This window comes from Zosterops lateralis (assembly GCF_965231275.1).
Source record: "Zosterops lateralis genome assembly, chromosome: 2".
In the NCBI taxonomy this organism is placed as follows: Eukaryota; Metazoa; Chordata; class Aves; order Passeriformes; family Zosteropidae; genus Zosterops; species Zosterops lateralis.
In genome coordinates, this window is record NC_139763.1 from 71,408,873 (window position 1) to 71,426,120 (window position 17,248).

General features: G+C 48.1%; 1 protein-coding gene across 1 annotated transcript; it reads right to left on the reverse strand.

Moving 5' to 3' along the window:
* Positions 1-6,649: 6,649 nt before the first annotated feature.
* SHISA2 (shisa family member 2) lies at positions 6,650-11,845 on the reverse strand (the record flags this gene model as incomplete). The annotated part of the gene is made up of 2 exons (XM_083855241.1): positions 6,650-9,582; positions 11,536-11,845. 2 exons carry the CDS (start codon positions 11,843-11,845, stop codon positions 9,029-9,031), a joined length of 864 nt encoding a protein of 287 aa, XP_083711367.1. The 3' UTR covers positions 6,650-9,028.
* Positions 11,846-17,248: the final 5,403 nt, after the last annotated feature.

Here is a 17,248-nt window from a genome sequence, read left to right on the forward strand (position 1 = left end):
TTTCATCAGCGAGCCAAGTCCTGTGCCCGCTTGTCTGTCATATCTGTACTCAAATTGCTTAAATATTGTTTCAGATGGAGACGTTTTAATCTGGATATGCAGAGAGGAGTGATGCTGTGGGGGGATGTTTAATTGGCTCCCAGCAGAGCAGCAGTGGTGTGTGGGTTTTTTCCTCTAGAAGTGTTACCATTTTCAGGTCCTATTAATGTCCTCTGGTAGTTTAAATACAGCATTGCATTACAGTGGAGTTTGTTTCCCTCCCAGACTGAATACAAATGAAGGTCATTTACTTGTATTTTTAGAAGGTTCAGAAAACTTAGACAATTTGTAGCTTTGAACAGCATTGTTGACTGTTGTATGTCTGCACAAAAATATTTCCAATAAACCTTTTATTAAAGCAATCCAGCGGACCGAGGCTTGTTTGTTTTATCTCCCCACAAGCTTTGCAGCAAGAGTTCAGTGTTAAATACATTTGAGATTTAGCCTGCAAAGCTGTTGAATGGATTATTTTTATTTTTTCATGGCCTTTTGGGTGTGTTTTAAGGGCCTGTTCGTTAGAGCAAGGCTTGAGTTCCTTTAATAGGTATCAAATCAGGCCCCAAATGCAAGGCTAGTACGGCAAAAGAAGAATGGTACTGATGAGCTGACAGCAGGTACTGGTATTTGAATAGTGTCTTCAGGGGGAAAATTATCTTTTTATATAAGCTAGATGGAGAGAGATTCTTCTACAAATGATACACTTGATCTCATCAAGGCTTCACTGAAATAAAACTTGGAAGTCTTTTGTCTCAATTAAATCACATAGACACACCAGGGGGAAATTAAGCCCTAAAATCCTTCCCTTGCCTCCTTACTGGCAGGGGGTTAGAACTAGACTATCTTTAAGGTCCCCTCCAATCCAGCCAAAATTTTATGATCCTGTGAAGCTCCTCAGTATCTTAGAAGGGAGATAGAGAAGTATTTTTATTTTACTGCTGCATTTACCCTTTTCTGACGCGATGCTCACTTGCCCTGGTTTAATAGCATTGATGGAATCCAAAGTAGGGGACCCTTGGCACCAACACAGGAATGGGACTCAAGTTATGGTTGAAGTTAAATTTGCAGAAAAGTTTGGCCTTACTTGATTTTTGGTGATTGTGGAGAACATGCACGGTCAGATCCCTATAGAAAATGAAAGGGTATGAGCATTAACAAAGAGATTCCTTTGTCCAAATATTAATAGATTCTGGAATGAAACAGATTTTATCAGAAACAAAATGCATATTAATATATAGTTTGGCTACAAATTTTCCCCCTTAAGTTATAACACTTGAGGAATAGGATTATTTCTAATAGATTGCCGACAGAACCAGTTTTAAAAGTGTAGAGAGACTTTTTTACAACAAATTATTTCTGGATTTTTTTAAAATTATGGAACAGAAAGAAGGTGTAAGCCAAATCTCCTCTCTTCCCTTAAAAAGCCATTGCTTGAGCACATTTCAAAACGTTTTCATGCCAACAGCCAGACCAGTATCTGCTTTTCCTTTGCAGGGAAATAAAAAGAGAGTGATGAACTTGTGTATCCCTGTTTTGCTGCAGCTCCTTCCCCGGGCCTCCATAGCTGCAGTCCAGCCTGCAAGCATGTAGCAGAACGAACTGTGCTGTTTGTAAAAGCTTCTCACACATCTGGGCAATCAATTTTGCCAAAGCAAAATTGATGATAAACTTAAATAAGCCTTATTCAGTTGGTGGTGGGAGAACTGGATGCTCAGCCAACTGCTCCCTGCACTATCATCTCCTGTATAGCACACTAAAAGGGAAATGAGTCTCAGAATTGTTAAACATAATGGATTGCTGCTTAAACCCCTTATTAGATATATTAGTTGACTAATCACCTCAGAGACTTTCCCTCTAACAGTCTGACAGGCAAGGCTGTGAGAGAGCCTAGAGCTCATGTCCCAGAGCCAAATATTTGCTGGAGCAGCTGCTAAGTCTGTTGACGGCAGCCTTCGGTGCCTCATACCAGAACAAAGAAGGATCAAAATCCCTAAACCTGTAGATTAATGCTCAAGTCTGAAATGGGAGCATTAAAAAATAAAAGTGTAACTGAGAAAGGTCCGGCTGAGGAATGTTAAGCAAGAAGATTTCAGAAACATAATCCCTTCTAGTGAGTGCTGCTGTGGCAGTCCCTCCAGCACAGCCCCCCCTGTGCCTCTTTGAGTGCCCTCAGTATTTGGGGTGCAGCAAGTCCTCAGAAATGTGGAAGGAGCAGTGAGCTTCCTCCTCAGCAGAAATATGGGACTGCAGAGAAATGAGGCTTTAAAAATCCCTGAAAGACACTGCTGGTTTTTGGCTGTCCATGCTGAGCAAGGAGCTCAAGGGCACACAGGGCTGTGTCCCAGGTAAGGGAATGGTGAACAATGCTGGGGAGACCTTGCTGCAGTGGCTTTGCCCAGCCAGGATGTTCACCATGAGGAGGCTTGATGGGAGGGAGCTCATGTTGCATTTCTCTTGCCCTGACTCTCTAAGGACAGTGGGGTGATGGTCAAAGAGGCAGTCATGGTTCCCCTCTGTATCTCCCTTGGTATTTGGTGTCAGAGTGGTGGGGGCACTGAGCTTCCTGGGTCACACAAAGCAGCCCTCAAGTGAAGAAGCTGCAACATTTCAGGGCAGATTGGCACTTAAATCCTGCAGTGGCTGGGTTTTTATATTCTGCTGGGTTTGTAACTGTGCTGGTCCACCTCACTCCTTCCTTTCTCCACGCTGGTGGAAGGAACTGCTTGTAAGCTCCCCGATACATGCCTTAGTCCATTAAAAACCCCAGTGTGATCCTAGTGCCAGCTCATTTGGATGTGCCAGGTATCAGAGCTTGAGCTGCCCACCGCTCTCATACCTGCTAACTAAATCCTGTGGAATGACTGTGTGTATTTGCTCATCCACAGTGAGGGTGGCACTTCAGCTTTTAAACTGAGAGCCCGATTCTGATTGCACAGTAGATCTACAGCAGTTGCTTTTGGTTTGCAGCAATGTAAATTGAGAATTTTTTTAAATTTTTTTCCCCATAAGGAGATATTTTAAAATCATGCATAGACTGTCTGATTCTGCAAAGTCAATAGGATTCTGTCTCTCAAAAGCAAATATTGAGGGAATTAGCAGCTGCGTAAGCCAATATTTACCATTTGGGTACTGAATCATAGCAGAAGCTGCACAACACACTGACATCCTCGTCTCATCCTGCGATGTCAGACCTGCCCCGTGCCAGCATCTGCAGCACCAGCAAGCTCTGGGAAGTTTGTGGCCCAGCTAAGCTGGGCTCTGCACCCAGCTGCTTCAAACACTCTGCCAGGTTGTCCCCATCAGCTTTCAAAGCTCTTCCTACATCTGATGAAAGGAAACCTAACTACTCCATCTCTGCCAGTGTTCAAGCCCAAGCTGGATGGGACACTGAGCAACCTAGTCTCGTGGGAGGTGTCCTTCCTGCAAGGGATTAGAACTAGACTATCTTTAAGGTCCCCTCCAATCCAGCCAAAATTTTATGATCCTGTGAAGCTCCTCAGTATCTTAGAAGGGAGATAGAGAAGTATTTTTATTTTACTGCTGCATTTACCCTTTTCTGACGCGATGCTCACTTGCCCTGGTTTAATAGCATTGATGGGATCCAAAGTAGTGCCTTCCTGCTTTATTGTTTTCAAATTAACCTAGAGAAGCAAACCAGAGTGGGCCATGCCCTGAGCTGGTTCAGCTTTAAACATTAGGAAGGCTTGCTGGAAAGCAACTTACCTTTTGAATTAAACATTTTTCAGCTTGATGTATCACTGTTTGCTTTGATTTTGCTGGAAGTTTTCTGAGGGACTGATAACAACCAATAAGGGGCTATTTACTTGAAAGTAAAGGATTATCACATTTAGGAGAAAGATGTTATTGCTATTCTTTCGTGAATATTTGAAATCTCTTTTTTGCTATTATAAGCCTAAACAGTGTCTCTGCAACAGCCTGTGATGGCAGACAAGATTTCAAGGTTTCAGGTGAGTTTTCTTCTATATTTCCTGATGTGTTATGGACAATGCAAATGGAAACCAACTTGTGTCCTTGGTGAGCTGGATGTGCCCACTTGCTTGCCCAGTGCAGCAAGTGACAGCTTTGAATTGTTACCTGCATGGCTTCATCCTATCAGAAATAGGCACTGAAATCAATTAATATTAAAAATAAAGTCAACTAACTTTCTTTTGACAAAGACAGCTGCCAATACAATGCTGGAGGCACTTGCAATCTGAGAGCTGTGACTCATGTTACACTCCAGAGAGGTTTGTCTCCTCTCTTCTAATGAAAATCAGGGAGTAAGAGGATACTCAGGCTCTTGCACACCTAGCAACTTTTCAGCCATGCCTAGTGGAATGTTTGCTGCCTTGCTTTTGGTGTTTGGAAGATGTCACCTTTGATGTTAAGTGGGAAGGTATTTTCCAGTTGAAGCTGTGCCTCTGCTCATGAACCAGATGCCCCAGATGTTCTCTTCCAGCACAGCTGCCCCCACAAGAGGTCTGCCTCAGCAGGGACAAGCAGGAGATGGAAATGACACGAGGGCCAGGGAAAATGTTGTAAACAAGCCAGCATGGAGAAGCTGGAGAAGGTGAGAGGTGGAGGGTCACAAGCCAGGTGAAAAAGGCCTGGGGATCAGGTCTGTGCTGAGATTTTGCGGGTAAAAAGGACAAATTAAGCCAAGCAATTAGGACAGCATTTCTATGGGCAAATCACAAAACCAGTAAGTGCTGGCACAGGAAGAGGGATCTCTGCAGCAGGTGGAGAAAATCTATCCCTGTGCCAGGGCTGTAGTGACTTCCCAGGGATGGGGGGGCTCCACTCAGTGTAGAAGGGGAAGGGAAGAAAGGATGGCACAGGCTTACATGATTTGTTCAGTCCATTTGCAAGTGATCCTGGGCAGGAAAATGTTGCAAACCGCACCGAGGACAGAGAAATATTACAAAGGGACCTACTGAGAAGCAGGAAATACGAGGAGGAAACAATAAAATGAGAATCAGCTTGGAAATATAGAAGGGAATACATGTGGGGAATAATATTTAGTAATAACTTCAGTGGGAGGAAAAGAGTGGAAAAGCAGGAAATCTGGAGGGGGAAGAGCTCCAGCAAGACCAAAAGTGAGCAAATGGGATATTTTGCAAGGGAGGTACTGATGTTAATGTGCTGAGCTGAGACCTGCTCCCTGGCTCACTTCCCTTGGGCATCGTGGGCCACATGTGAGCACTGGCCCCAAACTGCACCAACCTCCACTGTCCCCTAATGACTGTGGCACAGCTGGTGGCAGCTGTACAGGGGCACACAAACCCCTGCTAAGGGGCTCTGTCCCCTGATGTGCACAGCTCAGAGGTGAGACATTCCAGAGTGTTTCTCCACTCCAGAGTGTTTGCTGGGAGGGGAATCCTGTCCCTGACCATGGCTTCCTGCTGTTCTCTGCATGGCTTGGTGTTTTGGGCATGGGATTGCCTACAGCCACCTCAGGGCACCATTGTGAGGACACCACCAGCCTGGTGGTGTGTGCTCAGGGCAAACCAGCCTCTGTAGGGTTTGCTGGCTTTTCTCCACCCTCACCACTGCTTGCTGTGCACACCAACTCCAGCATGGCACGAAAAGGAAACCAGCCAAGGGCAAAGAAACTCCACAGATAAAAATACAAGAAAAAAGCTTTAACACAAATTGTTGGCCTCCCCTGCTGTGCAGTACTCGTCACCTCAGCACATCTGCTCCGAGCCATGGCTGACTCCCTCCTCCTTCCCTGCCAGCTTTCTTCTTCCAGCCATGCTACCTCACCTCCCCTAAACACCAGGAAGCTGTGCCATTTTGGAATGTGCTATGTAGAGCCTGACCAAGGCAATGTTTTTCCCAGACTGTTCTTTCCTACTTTTTTGAGTCATAAACATGCAGATCCAACAATCACCCAATTTCCTCTCCATGCTCTTTTAGCTCCTCCAGCCACCCACCTGCCCACACAGTGCATCACCAGCAGCAGGAGGGAGCAAACACCAGGAAAGCAGAGTGGCCTCGTCCCAGACTGAGCTATGCCCCTGGCACAACAGGGCTTTGCTTTTGGTCTCATGAGGATTGAGTTTGCTCTAGCAGGAAGGGTCCCCATGCAGAGGACAGTGGGAACAGCACCACCACTCAAAGTTACACACTCAAAATGCTCAGCAGGTTACTGTGAACCCAACTGAAACCAAAATCCTTAGAAAAAGTGATTTTCTGCAGAGTATTTGGCATTCTTTGAAAAGAAGGAGCTTGATGAGCCCACAGGGTCTGGCCCATTCTGTTCCCACCACTGCTCCCCAGCCACTTGAGAGGTGAGGGATCCCCATCTCAGCTGAGGCTCAGATGCCACCTCCCTGCACCCCACCTCTCCAAACACATCCCCTCAGAACATGCCCCACGGGAACACACTCCAGTTCACCCAGGTAAGTTGTTGGGTTTACTGTTACTCTTTAAAAATAGAGCAAAAAGTTCAAACTTTTGGTTTTGCCAGCTGGAGAGGTGGGCTGATCAGATGTTCTTTTGCAGACACAGGAAAGCAAAGCATTAACTGAAAAAATAAAACTTTATGACAAAGCAAACAAAACCAAAGTCACACCATAAAGTATTTATTAAGAAACAAAGGGGGCTTTTTTCTTCATTTGTAAGAAACACTTTAAAGCAAGTGCTCTTTCAGAGATTTAAAAGCTATATCAAATGGTAACATTGGTTTTACATTATTGTACATTACATTAAAAAAACACCACATATCACAAAATTCCTTTTATTAGAACTCAGGTTTCTCTGCCTTCAGTTGTAAATTAATTTCTACAGACTTAAATTTAACTTATTATTTTTTTTTTTTCTTTTTTTTCTTTTTTTTAACAAGTAAACAATATACAAAGATTCACCTGAATTTCATAGGTCAGAGGAGGTGTCCTTGCCAAGGGCTGTGCAAGGCAGGCAGTGGGGCGGGGGGAGCTGACTTGGTGGTTCACAGCTGGGCATGGTCAGGACCACAGGAGGAGCTGCTTGTCTGGCCAGGGCTCACCCAGGGCCAAGCACCTCCTGCTCCTGGGAAACACAGGCAGCTGTGCCTGATGCCAGCTCAGTGTGCCCCGCTGCTACGTGGGCAGGTCAGGGAGAGACCTACACCCCCAGAGACCAGAGGGCAGGGGGTCCTTCAGCAGCCTGGCAGCACCCAGTGCCCTGAGGATCCCTGAGCACCGAGCTGTGCAGCATCCCACACCTCCAGCAGCCTCCCCCAGGACACCCAGCCTGGTGGGAGAAGCAGCCAGGTCTCACAAACCAAACTGTCCAGCTCCTGTGCACTGACTGGGCGATTGCAGCCAGGAACAACAGATCTGGGATAAATTACCTATTCATTTCCCCGTGTCAGTGGCCAAACCATGGCTGCCTGCTGCAGCCTGCCTGTGTGTGGCGTGTTTATGAGTAAACCGTTGGGTTTGGCAATCTGTCTGCACCTTCTGTGTCATTTAAAAACAGACATATGAAACACAGCATCACAGTTATTGCTACATATTGATACAGTATCAGACAATAAGAAACCTTTTGTCATCACTGGTGTGGTTACAGTAATTGCTTGGGTTTTGCACAGGGCCTCAAGTCTTCTGTTGCACTGTTTTGGCTGAGGAGCAAATGGATGGAAATCCAGAGGCTACATTTTTTAAGAGACAAAACCAGCCTTAGTTTGCTGCATTTGGGGTGATATAATTAGAATGATCTGATTGTTTGCTGCCTCTTCAACCTGGAGAGGTGTTTTCCCCAGATGAAGCAAAGCAGGATGGGGCCAACAGCTCCAGTGTAAAGTGTCCTCCCCGTTTACATTTCACCACCTCCATGACCCCTGTGACACCACGAGCACCTTTGTCCTTTGGCTAGGCTTTTTCCTTATTTTTAAATACAGCTGTGCCTCCCTAGTCCCTTGCCACAAGGGTAAAAAAGAAAAGAAGATGGATTTCAAACCTCCACCAACCCATTCACATCCCAAATGAGTTCTGTGTAACACTCCCACTCCCACAGGGTAGGGCAGGAGACTTGGAATGGGCTCACAGGGGAGAAGATGAAGTCCATTTTCCTACAGGCAGACTCCAATGCAAGCAGGCTTTGGGGCTGACACTTTCGTGGGCATATTCACACAGTTTTCCTGTTTCACGGGAAGTGAGGTTAAATCAGGTGTGTTTGGATGGAATCACAGTCTGACCCTTCTCTGCCAAGGCAGGTTCAGTTCAGACACTGCCAGCTGTACCAAAAGCTTTGCTGAGCATCACAAAGAGCAAGAACCTCGTACCCTGGTTTGTTCACAAGGATGAAGTCTGTGCAAACCACTGCTGGGTCCTGATCTTGACACAAAACCAAATCAAGAAGGGTTTCAAGTGCACTGGAAAGAAGAGCAGAGTAATTCACTCTTCTAATTCCTACATAATACCAAGAAAATCGGTCTTTGCAAGACCAAGCCTCTGGTGGCATTCCACCCCAAAGCTGGTGTGTGTAAGAAGCCACAGGGGCTGCTACCAGCTCCTGGCACACAGGGATTGCACTGTTCGGCTCTCAGTTGTGATTGTCTGTAAAGCAACGGGGAATATCATTATGGACTTGGGAGAGTTTCTGAAGTACTGTGGTCTTGTACAGTGTAACAAAACTCTTTCTAGCATTAATTAGGCAAATACTTGTGACCATGTCATACCTGAAGGGCACTTAACGGCTCTGACATTTATCTCACGAGTGCAGTGATCTGAAATACATATGCATTTCCAGCGTAATCCTTCGCCGCCGTAAATCACGCGCTGGAATGAGAGCGTATCTGGCAAAGTTAATTCCGAGATATCATCCTTACAGTTCCTGGCAACAGACCTCGATGAAAATAAATGGTTTATAAACACTGTCTGACATGCATGAGCCTTTCAAAATTATTTACAAGCGCTGTTGTGGGAGCTTCGTTCCAAGGAAGTATTTCTCCTCCATTCAGTTCAGATATTAAAACTGGCTGGGTGAGGACGGGGAGGCGGCAGCACTACACAGTCACAGCCGGGTACATCTTCTGCTCGCTGTTGGTGTGTGGGTAGGGGGACTGGATCTGCCTGTAGCCACTCTGCAGGCCGTCCAGGAAGGGGGGCACGGGGGTCAGCGGCATCGAGTCGTGCTGCAGGGCGTAGCCCACGTACTGCGGGTGCAGGTACTGGCCCTGGTGCGGCACGATCTGCGTGGCCTGCTGGCAGTTCAGCACCGAGAAGTTCGTGGGCATGTTGACGTAAACATTATTCATGGTCCCTTCTGGCAAGCAGCAGTTGGTCTGGGACCTCGTCGGTGGAGCTCTGGCCCCCGAGTTGGCGCTGGAGCTGGAGCTGGCAGCCGTGCTGGACTGGCGGGAGGAGGAGCCCCGGGAGGTGCTGGCACTCGGGATCATGGGGATCGTCTCCATCAGGCGGGTGCCCGCAGGGGCTCGACTCTGCTGGGGCTCCTGCTTGGGCCGCAGGCATCTGCAGCAGCAAGCTGCCACCAGGGACCCCAGGATGATGAAGGCGACAAATACAGATCCCACGATAAGGAATGGCACGTAGATGGGCACTGCAACAGCAAGGAAAACATTGTCACTGAGGGTCAAGGACAAACCTCAGCAGCTCCAGCAAAAGTCCCTCCCTCATCCAAGCAGAGCCCACCTTCTCCCAGCACGGGTCAATACAAGCAGAGCATTTTATACCAGAATGACGAAAAGGGCTGCTAAATACAATGGCTTAATTTTTGATGGTGGTCTAGTTCACAGTAACCACTGCTCCACATTTCATCAAATCCTTTCTCCAGTATGCCCCACTAGAACAATCAGGCAAGATACAGCTGGGTTTGAACAGTGCCTTAGGGAGATACTTTGGGGCAGGATCCCTACTGAGGGCTCAGGATCAGAGGGAAGTCAACCCCTGGTGCCACACGACATCCCTCACCATTACCAGCCTACACAACAGGCAGGGTGACAGCCAGGCAGTGACCAGGCAGTTTGTTACAGGGGCTGGGGATGAATATCCACCTGCTCTGCACTTCAGCCTTGGGTTTAGAGAGAAACCACAGAGCAGGCAGTGCAGAGACAGCACCACGCTCCAAAGGGACAGCATTCCTCCTTGCCAGGCCTAATGATGAAGGGACATCAGGGCAGGAGGACTGAGAGTGGGCAAGGGCTGGGAGCAGAAAGTACAGATGATGCTCACTGGTGACATCAAGAGCCACCAAGGGTGGTAAACACCATCCTTGGAAGAATCTGGGCTACACGTACAGATTTCACAGAATACACCTGAGCTGGAAAGGACCCACAAGAACCATGAAGTCCAACTCTTAAGTGACCAGCCCACACAGGGATCAAGCCCACAGTGGTGTTACCATGCTCTATCCAACTGAGCTGATCCAGTCTGCAGTCGCAGGGAAAAAGCCTTTTTCTCTGCCTCAGTAAGAAATCTGTATGGATATACCCACAAATACAAAGGGAAGGTGTCTCCCTTCAGTGCTTGTGAATGCTCCCAGCAACATGCCTGGAGTTCATCATTTCCACCAAAACCTGGCAGCTCCAAGACTCAGGCAGGGCTACGGATCCCTGCTTGACCCTGTCTGACCCTGCTAAGGCAGCCCCTGCTAATGACCTGCAAGTTAATCAGTGCCAGCACAGGGCAATGGCTCCCAAACCCGCAAAGCAATAAATTTCAAATAAAAAAAAAATAAATTGTTAAAAAAATGCACTGTTCTCAGAAATTCAAAGGGGGGTTATCTGTCTGCTCAAGTCAGAATGCTTCCTGGCACAGCTGATTACATGAAGCAAGTTATAGCCAAAAGGCCACTTTCCTTCCATCACTTTAGTACTTTTTAACAAAAGCCTGTAAAACATCATCTCCACTCCTGTGCTCGGTGCTACAGCAGCTCTTGAGCAGGTGCACACACTTGCTCCACTCTGTAATGTGCAAGTTTTCCAGGAGTAAATCTGTCCTAATTATAACATCACTTCAGGCTACTTCTCCCACACTCAGCGTGTGCGGATGGCAGCAAGGGGTGCTGGGGAGCCACTGGGGGCTTTTTTAAACAGCAGCAGAAAGACTTGAGTTTATCCTTGAAATTCGATCTTGTAAAACCCCTCCTAAGTGGTTTATCAGAGCTGAAAGAACATACACAATTACAGCGGGGACCAGCCGGAGTCCTTTTGAAATATCCTGTTACTTTTTCTGATCTGCTTATAGGGGTTGTCTCACTTTTCCTTGCCTTTTCACTGGGGAGCTCTGAGGAGCCCGTTCACAGTGGCGGCAGAGCTGTGCCGGGCCGGGAGGGCTGTCCGGGACTCCTGTGTCACCTGCGGCTGGCATTTCCAGCAGCAAGGGCGGGAAAGGCAGCTGGGGCACTTCTCCCCGCGTAAGAGCGGCCGGGCCAGCGCCGCCTCCATCCCTCCCGCCCCACGACCCGACGGAGGGGACAGGGAAAGGGGCGGGCAAGGGGATCGCCGCCAACCCGCGACGGCTCCCGTGGAGATCCCCCCGGGACCACCCTCACCTGCGGCGCCGTCGGGGCCGTCCTTGCCGTGCCGTCCGGGCTCGCCGCCGCCCTGCCGCCGGTCGTTGTCGCAGGCGCCCTGGTCCAGGCGCGCCTCGGGGCTGGAGCAGCAGTACCGCAGGGCGCAGCTGCCGCAGCAGATGGTGGCGTCGCCGCCGTCGAAGCGCTCGGGGCACTGGAAGCCGTCCCGCCAGGCGCCCTGCCCGTCCAGCCAGCCGTGGCAGTACTCCCCGCTGGCCGCGGCCCCCGCCGGCAGCAGCCAGCCCAGCGCCGCCAGCAGCAGCGGCAGCGGCAGCGGCCGGCCCCGCATGGCGCCCCCTCAGGGCCGCCCGCCCCCTCAGGGCCGCCCCGCGCCGGGGCTGCGCCGCCCGGGCCCCCGGGGCAGGCAGCCGCCGCGCTGCGGGGACTCTGCCGGCTCCCGCCGCCGCCGCATGCCCGGGGCCGCCCCGCCGGGTGCGGAGCCTCCGCCCGGGGCGCGCCGGCGGGCGCCGCTACTCCGCTCCCGCTCCCCGCCGCCGCGCCGCGCCCGCCACCTCCGCCGCGCCCATGGGCGAGGGACGGCGGGAGCCCGCGGTCCTCCCTCGCACGGAGCGGGTCCGAGCCCACACCGCTCCAGTCCCGGTGCGCCCCGTCCGGCCCCGCTCCCGCCCCGCCGATCAGCGCGGGGGGCGCCGCGCCCGCTCTTATAGGCGGCGGGGGCGGCCCAGCGCGCATGCGCCCGCTCCGCCCGACGGGGCGGTCCCAACGCGCGGGCGGGGGGCGCTGGCCGGGGGTCCCTGGCCGGGGGCGCAGGTCCCTTCGGCACCGCCACCCAAACCCGCCCGGCGGTGTCCGTGTGCCCCACAGCTCCTTAAAAGCCAGCGGCAGCGCGCACGGATGCACCTTCGGCTGCTGAAGTGTCAAGAGAGTCTGTGGTTTCTCGTTCCCTGCCCACAAATCTGACTTACAGTGCATTGCATCAAGTAAAAAAGTACTTATTTTAATAAAAAAGGCGCAAACAGGGGAGCTCGGATAAGTGGCGCTGGTTTTAAATTCCGCGGTAAAGGCATTTCGCTGGGAGGAAGGTGACTGCAAAGTGTAGTGTATTTCTCTCATTCCTTCAAGCTTTTTTTCTTGTTATTGTCCTTCTCCCTCCATCCCCTCTTTTGTTCTCACTTCAGTCAGTCTTTGACAGCTACGGGCTTTCAGTGAACTGCTGGTCTGGAGCACCAGATTCTGGTCAAATTAGGGACCAGGTAAATGCATTCCGCCCCCTCGGCTTCGCTGCTGCTCCCAGTGAGTTCTGTCCCAGCCGTGGCCCATGGCTGGAGCTGTGCTGATGCAAGAGCAGGGTGCACAGGAGGTTCCTACACACCTCATGCCTTACCTGCCTCAGAGAGGATTAGTAACCCAGAGCAGCCAACCTTTGGAAAAGTTTGCACTTATCGAGATGGAAATGGGGCTACAGCGAGACAGGTTTTACACCACCCAATCAGTCCAGCTGGGTGAACGAGAAGAAACTTGCAGTGATTCAACTGATGGAGTTTGAGATGCTCCATCTCAAAACTTGAGCAGCAGCTCCCCGGAGCTGTCAGCTCCAGCACCAGGAGCCCACCACAGACAGTCCTGGCCAGTGACAGATTTTGTACGCTCAGCCCATGTCCCCCACAGCACCCAGAGCTCAAGACACCCCATCAGCAATGGGGCATGGAAAGGGAAGGGGATTGCCTGGGGAAGGAATTAGAACCATGAGCTCTCGCCAGTGACCTGTCTTTGGATGTCTGGCAGCCACAAGTGACAGCACAGCAGCTGTTAAATGCCTACATTTAGAGGTCTTCCTACAAGATCATTTTCCTTAAATCTGGGTTAGACACACGTTTTCATAATAACAAAAGCAGCTTCTTGGTTCTTTTATACGTGGCAAGCAAAATACTTTCCCAGCCCCATCCTTTGAGTTGATGGTTCACTGATACTCAGTAAGGTGGTTCTCTTTCAATAGCAAAACCAGACTATGAGAAGAGAGGTTAAAAGCAGACTATCTAATCTAATCTGTACTCCAAGTTAGGAGTCTTGATCATGACAAGATACCAGCACCAGATCCCCCGCAGAGATTATCTGTAACAGGTACTTTATGTATTCAAGCTCAGGATTTGTCTCAACTTGCCTGGATAACAGCAGAGATAATAGTATACCTCATTATGCTTTTGTGAAACTTAAAACATTTGGCGCTTTGCAAAATGCTTTAGATCCTATTTAGCAATAGACTAATTAGTGGAGTTTGGGGTGGGTTTTTTCACTCTCTTTACAAGCTGATCAGGTAATATCCCTATGATCTAAATTTAAAAGCACACAAAAATCCAGAACCAAAGTATGTGGAAACACATAAATATAGCAACAGTCTTTTCTTCTCTGCGACTTTTTCACTCACTTTCCCACGTCAAGCAATCTCATTATATTAGTTCAATCTATTTCAATGTAAAATAAACTCATCCCAGATTCTGTAGGACACCTAACACATCACATCCCATCAAACTTAGCATAGTGCAGCTTTTAGATATAATTGAAATAACATACAGATGCTGGAGTGGGAAAATATTTTGAAAGCCTACATGTATTCAGTAATGATCACATAGTCTACAAGTCTTTATTATTTGTTTGAACTTTTTTTTTTCCCTACATGTCTCTGAATTTGTACTATTACTACCAGGTATAGTTTTCTGAGGCCTTAGGGTCAATAGAAGTGTTTGTTGCCATTTCCCAGCCAAATGCATGATTTCAGGAAAGGAAATACAATGTTTTATTTTGGGAATTTGAAGAACTCACCTGCTGTTCTGCTAGTCCTGAAAAATCGTCTCTCTTAGAGCAGGGAAAACAAGAGTTAAAAGCACTTCTGCTAGTTGTCTGAAACAGGTGAAATGCATTTTCCACATAATTTTTAACACTCTGAGCTGCAAACTGCCTGTGCAACAGTGTAGAGGCTGAGTCCATCTACAGCACATTACAGCATCTACAGGACCCAATGCCCAGCTGTGGCCCTGGCTATTTGAGAGCAGTACCTGCACCCCTGTATGCCTGGGCACAGAGCTGTGGCACAGCTGGCTGTGCCACTGCCCAACCTGGATGCTGATCCTTGAAGGCAGAGCTGCTGTGGGATAATGGCAACCATATGTTTAAGTGGCTCTCTAAGACTGGTATCTCCTTACTTTGTAAATTCATTCAGTCACTGCATTGATAGGCATTCTCCTTTTTGTAACAAGAGCATTTTTGCTGTTTTTCTATTACAGTCTCTCTCCAGATGGAAATTTTTCTAAAGTATTTGTGCTTTCAGAGCACAGTGCTTTGCTTTCCTAGGGCTGACATGCCTCATGTGCTAAAGTTCTTCGCAAATACAACAGATCCTACTTAAAAAAAAAAGACAACAGAAATAAGAAAGGCATGAAAAGAGAAAAAATACAAAAGCACATCTCTCATTCTGAACAGCTCCTAGTTGAAGAAAGGGAAAAATGAGGATACCTTACCTTGAGTGTGAGCTGCTGAGCCATTCACAGCAAGGTACCACAAACATTTGTTGGGGCTGGCTGCGCCAGCATACATTGGACAGGAAGGAAAGAAGAGAAAGGACAAATTACTGGAAACCGTAACAATAAGTAAGAAACAACAGTCGCTATTCTCCCCTTTGGGTGTCTATCCTACACATGAACACAGACTTCTCACCTTATTCGATATCTCTGTCTGTTCTGGTTGGAGTCTCTCCTAGGGCCAGGAAAAGGAAAACCCTGGGACACAGCTCTCCAAGCTGCCATGAGCTTCTGTGGCTGTGTAAGGGGCTCTCGCTGTTAGGGATGTTTTGCTTTCTCTATCATATTTTTAACCCATGCTGTTGTAGCTTGTCACATTCTCTTGATGTTAAGAGAGAACACAAAACTGGCAGCAACTCCTATCCTCATTTCTTTTTGGCTCATTGTTAACAAAGTTTAGATGGCAGATGGACACTCTTCTTTTCCCCTTTGGAATTTCCAGTTTCATTCTTGGTAGCCTTGTTACTTTGGCACAAGTGAGATTATCTGCTTTGCATTGCCCAGCTCTGGATGCCAAACAGGCATACGTATGTACTTTCCCATTTTATTTAGCTCACATACCTACTGTGACATCATTACAGTCAAACAATTTTGCAACCTTATCGGGAATCTTGAAAATCTGGATTCTGGAATTACTTTGGCTCTACTGTTGTGTCCACAACATTGCAAATCAGAACTGTAAATTAAACATAGCCTGAAGTCTTCAGCTAGAACTCATCATCATTGTACTATTATTTAGATGACTTGGCATGTAAAAGTCAGGTCATGTTTACCACAAGAGATGGATTTTATTGCTTTTTGTACACTTCAACAGCAGAGATTCCTCCTCCAGGTAACACAAAATAAAGGAATTCTTTCCAATCGTGCAGGGAGTTAGTTAGTTTAAAAACAGCTTGTTTTATTGCTTGTACGTTTTTTAACTTAGAAACAAATCACCTTGGATTGAAATCCCTGCATTTTGTCCATTTATCCCAGCAAAGTCACTTTGCAGGCAAAACTGTATTTCCCGCTGCTAAAGCAATGCCTTGCTGCCCCCATGTGAAGTTAGGGAGAAGAGTAGCGCTACTGAAACTCCACGGTGGAGTTTATATGGAGAACTGCTGCATTTGAGATTACAATCCATACTGACAGGGTATACCAACACAATTTCCCAGGTGAGGATAGTTACCAGAATATATGAGCTTACCTTAGTAGCCTTTCCTTTTCTTCCCACCCTGGTTATTAGGTACCTTTTACACTAGTGTACCTGTAGCAAGTATAATTTAAACACCAACAGTACATTTAAGGGTGGAAATGCCCACTCCAGTTGTGGTATTGGTTGCATAAGCTGGACTGTTTTTTATTTCTGCTTAGGAAACATATTTAATATCTATATTTTAAAATACACGTGTACTCATAGCAAAAGGCTTTCTTTTATTGGCTCTCATTTCCTGGAGAATAATTAGATCAAGATGACTCAAGGGAAAAAAAAAAAAACGCAACAAAAACCAACCAGTCACAGAATGAGGCAAAGGACTGTAAATATAGCTTTGAATGAAGGGATATGAAGTTAGCACTCCTCAGGGGCTGGGCTGTGAATCTGCAGTGGCTGCACCGGCACTGAGCACATCAGGAGGCACAGCTCAGCTCCTGCTGTGAGTGCTCGCTCTCAGCACACGCTGCAGTGACAGCAGGAATCAGTGCTGGCACCACCTTATCACAGCCAGCACAGGCACCTCCCGTATCACCCGTCTGGCTCCAAAACACACCGCTGTCCTGATAACGGGGCTGGGGGATGCAGCTGAAGGGAGGTGAGCGGGTAACAGTATCTCCTAGTGCTGGGAGACATTTCCCTACAAATTCATGAGTGCAGGAGGAGGCTGTCACTCACAAAACGTCTCCCAGTTTCAACACAACCCAGTCGGAGCAGAGCTTTAGGGAGCTTGTTAGTGTTGTGCAACTACTCAGACAGCCTTGATTAATACAAATGTCAGGCTCTTCTCCCTCGAGTCTTAGTGCATTGATTTTTGGAGCTTCCACTCGCTGCAGACACAACAGATTGCTGTACAATATATAAAAGCCTGGATACAAAGCTGATGTGCACAGCTTTAAATTGAAAGGGATGCTGTTTCCTAATTGATTTATTACTTCTGCTCCAACCAACCACTCCAGCCGTT